Raw genomic sequence first — 8,459 nt, forward strand, 5'->3', positions numbered from 1 at the left:
ATAGTCCTTACTATTTAATTAATATTCATGGGCCTATCCTTGGCCATTGGGCCCAAAATTTAGTGGGCTTATAGTGTGAATTTATTCCCAACAATTATATTTAGGATTTTTAATGTGGATGCTTTTGAATCTGCTGCTAGTGCTTTGCTTTTATAATTAGAACTACTTTTTGTAAATATATATATATATTTTTAATCTATAGAAAAGATAATTTTTTATTTTATTTTTTTAAAAAAACTTATGCTTGTTTGAGGATAAAGAACCCAAAAACAATTAAAAAAGAAGAAATTGAGGAATTATCTGAGGATATCCCGGAGGATGGCCCGGTGGGGGCGCGGAAGTAATGGAACAGAAACAAGAAAATAGAACGACATCGTTTAGCACATTAACCTGCTGGGTGTTGCCTCCTGAGAGCAGTGAGAGAGAAGGGGAGGGAGGAGTGTCATTTTCTTTCCTATTTTCATAATTCGTCTCCAGTCGATTGATGGAGAGTAGCGTCATCATGGTCATCTAAAAGCAGACGAAAAGCGCTTGTTAAGAAACTGCTTTTTTATCTTTCACCAATCAGCAGCTGCTCTTGAATTCCATGCTCGAAGGAAATCCTTTTCCAACAGAAGCTGCTTTTTCTCATTTTGCTGTCGGTTATCGGAGGCAGGTCGACTCTCTCTCTCTCTCTCTGGTCGGTAAGAGTTGGTAAATTTTGGGTTTTCGAGTTCATTTCTACCATTGGATGGTTGAATTCTCCCGCTTTGCAGACGTGGTTGCTGAAATTTTCTTCTTAGAGCGATTTCTTCTGTTGTTCTTGTTTATGGTTTTTGATTGAACTTATCTGCTGAGAAATGGGTTTTCTTGTTTCGGGTATTCTTTTGTTATTATTAATTTTTTGCGCGATTTTGGTCTTACGGAACTTGATAAAACGGGTATTTTTCCTCTTTCTGGTGGGGCTTGATGAAATTTCTCGGTATTGAAGTGGGTTGAGCAAATGTCATATGATTTTATAGTTTTGGTAGAAAGGAAGGGTTTTGTGGGTTGTTCACGATAAACTCTGTGCTGACCAAATCTCTCTCTCGCTCTCTGTGTGGGTGTTATCGATCAGAGATTGAGATAGCATTGGTGTACATGTAACTATCGAATGCAATTCTTTTTTTCTTTTTGGTTGTGCCGCGGGGAGGGGGCTACCTAAATTAATTGAAAAAAAATCATTTTTGGCCTTACTTTTTTTAATTCTAAGCATGTGAATATGATTTATTGGTATTGGTTTTTACTGAGCATTCCTTTCTGTATGCTTGGGTTGATTCTCAAGCTAAAGCCTTTATCATGCTCATTTACATATGGGATTTTTTCCCTTCTATTCATTGGCTTTTGCTCAAAATTCATGCTCATTTACATATGGGATTTCTTCAATGTTTGGGAAGTTTAACTAGATTATCAGCATTTAAAGGACTTGATATTTTTTCTTTTAAATCAGTTAGTGATGAATTATGAAATTTTACCTGAGGTTTGTTATTTTTGCCACCTTCTCCAAACCGCGCACTCCTCCAGCACATCTAGGTTTGCTCAGCACTACAGGGAGGAAGTAATATATTCTTTGGATAATCATATGAGCAATCTACCATATCATACAAGAATTTTGTAGCGATATGTTACAGTGTCATGGGCAGAACCTGTCCATGTAATTGACAGGGTTGTGATATATGTGTTTAGCTATGTAAAACGTTTGCATTTTGTCAGCATAAATTGTGAACCTATTATCATAGACTTTGACTAAGGAATCTGGACACATCTTCGAGCAGACAATAGTCAGGGAAGAAAGAATTTAACGGAAATGCAATGGTTATTTTGAAAGGGAAATGTTATTTCCAAAGCAAATTATGTTAATTCCAGAGCACAAAGTAATGCCTAATTGATTGTGCAGTAACATGCTTCGCTAGGGGTGACAATTTGTGTTTCCGTGTCGGGTTTGGATTGTGTCAAAGGTGTATAAAACAAATCTAATTAAAACAGCTTTGCTATAATGGTTTTGTAAACGAAACCCTAAGTGCCATTTCTCTTCTCTTTTGGTTTGATGTATATCATGTTACATGAACTCTTATTATCCCTTTTGTTTTGATGTATCCAGCTGAATCTAAGGAAATTATAACTTTGTTGCTGTCGATCTCTTTTACTGTTTGAAACCACTTAATGACTCTGGAAGATTTAGCTTGAGTTATCAAATTTGCTGGTCAATAGTGGTAACTAAAAAGGAATTGGATGCAGGTGGTGCTTCCTTGAGAATGCTTATGAGCTATGATAGCGTGACCTCCTGCCATTTTGAACCCACCAATCATATTATGGCTCAAATGAGTGTAATAATTCTGTTTTCTGGTGAAACACAATTTGGATTCAGAATCTAGGTTAGGTAATATTTTCTATGCATTTTTCCATAATGATCTTATGGGATTAGGGATCATTGTTGTTGGAAATTGTATAATTCTTTGAAAATTTGGCATGCAGAATTTCCAGTTATCCTTTTTCCAATGTACCACAGTGTGGAGGTTGTTCTCATCATATAAGTCAGAGTGTCTCTGAATGGCAAAGAGAAAAGGCGGTGTATTTTTATATCATTTTTATGATATATCTTTTTAGAAGTATAGTGCATATGTGACAGAGTTCTGGGGTTAAATTATTGATATCAAAGGTTAGGTGTGTACACAGGAGTAAGATCTTAGAGAAAACTGACAGCCTGTTAAGTGATTAGCCGGGATCTTTTGAGACTGTTTCGTTTATAGTGCGTCAGATGTATTTGATTTGTTTGTGTGTATATTTTCCCTCTATGAAGATTCTGCTTGGTGGTGACATTATCATAGTGGCGTATACAATACTTGATAGATGTCTATGCTTTTTGACATCAAAGATGTGTCTATTCTTAAGTAGATTGGGTTTTCCAGGTGGTGGGTAATTTGTTATATGCGGTGCAGGAAGCATCATTTTGAAGGTGCTTACTTGGCAGAATTAATCATTTTTCGAGTCTGTACTGATTAAATGACATGTCTGAACTTTGTTGGAAAATTAATTTACTGTATGCAGTACACAATGAGTTTTATTATTATTATTATTATTTTTTATTTTTTCTATATATATATATATATATAAATTTCAACCTTGTCACTTCAAAGTTGTACACTTCTTTAAGAATCTTATAGTCAACCTATCTTCATCTTTTTAATACATGTATTTTTCATGTAGCAGGTGCTTTAAAGGCAGGGAAGGAAGTTGAGGCTGTTGCGATAATTTCTCTCTGGGAGACATGGATCAGAGTACTCAACTTCTTCTGTGTTCTTTTCCCCGTCTTTTTTCTACTTGATATAGTTTGGACTTAGCCTTAATATTGCTAGTTTGATTTTTTTTTTTTCCTTTCTTAAATTCTTTTGAAGGGCTTTCTGATCTCTTTTTATTAGTTTATTTCTAGGTGGTCTTGATGCAAGCAAAATTGTATGTGGTTATAATGATTGTCTGTCTTCCCTGTGCTAGATAATATTTATGGCTCAAATATTGTTTTTGGAATTTGAAACTCACTGGGCGTAAAGATAATTTAATTTTCTTTTAAATCAATGAGCTGGGAGATATCTATATTGTCAGAACTTCTAACCAAATGTTGGTCTGACACGATGTAATGTTGAGGACCAATGAGTAGAAATGATACTTGATTGACTTCTAGCCCTGTGAGCCTCTTACAATGTTACTGTTAATAGTTAATAAGCTCTCTAGTATACAGGACTGTTGATAAAGTTTGTCTCAATACCGTGATGCTAATCCTCTGATCTTTCTTCTTAGGTCTTTAACTCAATAAGAACACAATATATTATTTCCTAATAAATGTCCTCTGCTTGCTATCAGAGAAAAATTACAGTTAACTAGGTCAGGTTTATGTTTTTTAACAATTAGTTGTCCTTTGATAACTTCCTTTGTCTGAAACTTTATGAACACTATAGACAGCCTGACAGTTATTGTTAATTTGATATTCTTGGAGTTGTTATTATGTGAATAGTAAAGTTGTTTTCGAGTTTCATCACAATAGCAAACACTTGTTCATTGGATTTAAATTGAAATGAACATAAACCAAGGACCAGCAGCCCAGTGTCTCTTTTGGATGTGTTTAGCAATTAGTAATTTTGTGTTCAAAGTAAATGGAGAAACAAAATACTTATGTGATGTAGGACAAGATGAAGTGTGGATGAAATATAGTACATGAGAAAGATGGTTTAATAGTTGCAGGTTGTTCTGAGGTGATGGAGCATTAATGGATTTGGGTTTTAGGGAATTGGAGTTGCAGAGGTTGTTTGATGTGGATAGTTTTGCTTAACAACAGGCAGACTTCATCAGTGGCGGAGCCAAACAATCTATATTGGGGGTGACGCTAAAATTTTTTTGGCATCCTAAAATTTTTTCTACCCTAAAAATTTGGTAATTCATATAATATATGCATCACAAAAAAATATCTATAAAAATTCATAAATATGTGCTCAAATTAATATATTAGAAATGTAACATATCGGCACTATATATATCAAAAAGACAAATACAAAAAAAAAAAAAGTGTCTAGAACTACACTTTATGGTCTCTTAGAAGTACAAAATCATCAAGTATCAAATCTAAATTGAAACTCTTAACAAGTTAAATCAATCAATTCATAAACCTAAAGTTTATTCATGAACCTCAAATTTTCAAGTTAAATCACAACCTCGTAAGAGACAACCAAAGTTTATAAACATTAAACAACAAAATAAACAATCATATGGATATTAAAGTTTACCATACATATGTATTAGATAAGGATTTTTTTTTTTTTGGTTACCATACATATGTATTAAGTTTGGGCATTATTAAAGTTTACCATACATAGTAGCATCCTTGGAATTTATTTTTTATTTTTTTATTTTTGGGGGAAAAAAAAAAAAAAATTTAGATCCACGGCACCCCCAAACACCTATGTGGCTCCGCCACTGGACTTCATGGTGAATACTGCAGAAATTGAAAGAAAGAAAGAAAGAAGATCATGATGATGGTGATGAAGTGTGGTTGAAATATGGTTCATGAGAAAGATGGTGTAATAGTTGTAGGTTGTTCTGAGGTGATGGGGCATTAATAGATATGGGTTTTAGGGCATGATAGATTGGAGCTGCAGAGGTTGTTTGATGTGGATAGTTTTGCTTAACGACCGGCAGACTTTGTGGAGAATACTGCAGAAATTATAAGAAAGAAGAAGAAGAAGAAGAGGGACATTCAATTCTAAATTCGTTTGATTACAACTGAATAAATTTATTGCCTAGCAAACTTGATTGGAAAGTAAATGTCTTCCACCAATATGGAAAGTAAGTCAGACACAATCTTACCTGAGGAGCACTAGCTGCGTACTCAATAGAGCACTCAACGGACTCAGATACTGCTAGAAACACTTGAACAAATTTAACCTTACATTGAATAGAATCTATGCAGTATTTTGCACAAAATTACGATTATGCCACTACTTATAAAAAGAAAAATCCCATAATTTTCTTGAGCTATTGCTTAAGTTTAAAACGGATTTAATCATATACTGATTCTTTCAAGGCAACGTCGAAGACCATGCAAATCTTGTTTGATGCTTGACATCGGCCCCCCATGTTAAAAACCTAAATTGCCAAAACTGGAAAATTGCAAAAGAAACGGCAACTGAATCCTCTTTTTTGCAGCCGCATCATTGTGCCTTGCTGCTGTTGTTGTTGGTTTCTTTTTGCAGCAACTCTGCAATCTGTATGCCTTTATCTGAACAAGTCGCTGAATGTGTTACAATGAACACAGGACTCTCAACAGATGTAGTGGACCACAGAAACGGCGACTATACCAATATTAAAGATGCAGAGAACCCTCAATTGGGAATGTTTGATAAGCCCCTTCCTTGCTTTGGCTGCGGAATTGGATGGTTTTCGTGAGTTTTCATAGCTCTTCTCTTCACTATCTCTCTCCATCTCTCTCCCATTGTGTGTGTCTTGATGGCTGCATTTTCTCTTGCAGTCTTTTGCTAGGATTTGCATGCCCGCTGCTGTGGTACTATGCTTCAATTCTTTACTTTAGAAAGTACTATCATAAGGATCCAAGGGAGCGGGATGGACTTGCTGCCAATACAGTTGCTGTAAGTGCAACACTCGCTGTTTAATCTTATGCTTTGTTTGCTAGTTTATTTTTTTCAACGGGTATATGACAACCTTTATAACCTCTTATCGCAATTGTTTTTTCTTTTTGTAATATCGAAACATTTTAATATGAGCGGTGCTACTAATTGAGATATGAATATAGTGAGTTGCACAAAATAAAAATGGGTTAAATATACTCAAGTTCCCTGAACTATCAACCATTTTCAAAAAAGTCCCACGAAGACATGTGTGACACTTGGGATATATCAAACTACAATTTTGTTGCAATTAAGCCACTTTTTTGTCATTCTTCCGAAAATACCCCTATTTTCTTTAAAAAAGAAAAAAAATTAAATTAAATTAAATTTTGATTAAATACTAAAAAACATAGAGAAATGTTCGATTAATATAGAAGGAATTTGTATGAAATTTTGATTGTTGGCTTTAGTTTTTTAATGAAATTTTAGAAAATAGGAGTATTTTTGGAAGAATGACAGAAAAGTGGTTTAATTGCAACAAAATGATAGTTTGATGTATCTAAATGTCACAGCTGTCAGTTTATGGGACAATAATAAATGGATGTTAATTGAGGGGCCAAAGTATATTTATCCCAAAAAAAAAATTGTTTTTGCGTCTATTCAAAGACCTGAAAATGTTTTATAAGATTACAAAGTGTCCATTGAGCGCCTTTATAAGATTGAAAAGTGTCCATTGAGAACCTTTATAAGATTAAAAGTGTCCATTGAGCGCCTTTATAAGATTGAAAAGTGTCCATTGAGAACCTTTATAAGATTAAAAGTGTCCATTGAGCGCCTTGCGGCTATGTCATAATAGATCCAAACACTTGTCCCGGATCATCTCTCACTCTTTCTTTCTTTCTTTCTGTTTGAAGGGATGGGGGTGGGCCGTGGGAGGGGACAGATAAATTTTTCACAATTGATCAATACAACATTAAATAGTGGCACTTCCCCTCCAATCCTACCAACACACACATACACAATGTGCTTGTACACAGTGCAAGCACAACCACAAAAAAATCTGCTTTCCCCACTTTTATCTATCTTCTCTGTAAAGTTGTGAAAAGCCAGGTAGTCACTGTTATTAGCAGATCTTGCAGTGAAAATTATTATATGGGCTCAATTGCAATGAATTATGATTGAAGCATGTGTATGCCATTTATCTTTTTCATTAATCCCAAATGTCATGGTTGTTGCGGGCTAAGCTTTGCCACTTATCCTGTGTACCTAAAGGCGGCTTACGCTTTTAATGGTATTAACAAAAATTGATCTTTTTTCATTAATCGCAAATGTTATGGTTTTTGCTGCAGGCTATGCTATGTACAATTGCTGTGATAATAACAGGAGCTGTTATTCTCTTATAGTCCTTTTTCACTACAATTATGCTCAAGTACCCATCATCATCCTCACCTTCCTTGAGGAAAAGCCTGAGCTGATGGTTTACAACTCTCAACTGGTCAAAGCTTCCTTGCAGTTCTTAAAGGTGCCAGAAGAAGGCAACTGTTTTAACTGAAGGTTCAGCTATGTGAATACCTAAAAGCAGTTTCTGGGTTTCCCTTTAGCCTTGTGCATAATACGAGCCTTGTATAGTAAGAGACCACAACTGCCATGAATTCTCTACATTTCTATTTAAATTAGCTAATCATAAGCATTTTATTTTATTTTTTCTGTTCATCATGACTTTTCAAATGCACTCTACATTCAATTATTTATAATTATTTTTTGTAGATTTTGTATGTGCATGGCGTGTTACATTTTTTTATTTTTGTGGGAATTATTCCCCTAGAGTTGGTGTTGATTATTATAATACAAAAATGAATTTGTTTACACTTGTACTCAATAATTAACTTGTTTGCATGGGAAATTGAATTCTCATGTAATTAAGCATGGAATCCCTGTCTGCTGTCTGTCTGGCAAACAAAGCTGTCGTGTTGACACAAGAAAACTTTGAGGGAACTCCATCGGCGTCGTGTCCGGAATTCTCTCCCCATCCTCCTCCTGCTTGAGCACATTGGACAAAGCCGCCATCCTCGTTGACCAAGTCCAAGTCTAAACTCTGAAGCCTATTTTTAAGATTTTCAGTTTTCTCTTTAAATTCTTTTGGCTTCCGTTTAAGTTTTGAATAACTCTTTCGGTAAAAGATAACGGTTAAAAAAAAGGGGGCAAATGTAAAATTGGTCAACGTAATGTGGGTTTTTGATAAATAGTTATTTTTTTATTTTCTTTTTTTCTTTTGGAGTTTAAAAAGTTATTGAACACTCTTTATGATAAGGAAAAAAAACAGGTCAC

The 8,459-nt window shown here is 34.7% G+C and overlaps 1 protein-coding gene across 6 annotated transcripts; it reads left to right on the top strand.

The window, feature by feature from the left end:
• Window positions 1-324: 324 nt before the first annotated feature.
• LOC132187220 (uncharacterized) lies at window positions 325-7,908 on the top strand. Of its 6 annotated transcripts, none has more exons than XM_088517878.1 (5): window positions 325-683; window positions 3,229-3,296; window positions 5,822-5,948; window positions 6,035-6,152; window positions 7,481-7,908. In XM_088517878.1, exons 2-5 carry the CDS (start codon window positions 3,287-3,289, stop codon window positions 7,532-7,534), a joined length of 309 nt encoding a protein of 102 aa, XP_088374004.1. In that variant the 5' UTR covers window positions 325-683; window positions 3,229-3,286; the 3' UTR covers window positions 7,535-7,908. The 6 variants fall into 6 exon arrangements, with proteins under 6 accessions (XP_088374004.1, XP_088374005.1, XP_059457442.1 ...); XM_088517879.1 differs by having other exon boundaries at window positions 325-679; XM_059601459.2 differs by having other exon boundaries at window positions 325-655.
• The last annotated feature ends 551 nt before the right edge of the window (window positions 7,909-8,459 follow it).

Source organism: Corylus avellana, chromosome 6 (genome assembly GCF_965113065.1).
Source record: "Corylus avellana chromosome 6, dhCorAvel1.hap1.2, whole genome shotgun sequence".
Classification (NCBI taxonomy): Eukaryota; Viridiplantae; Streptophyta; class Magnoliopsida; order Fagales; family Betulaceae; genus Corylus; species Corylus avellana.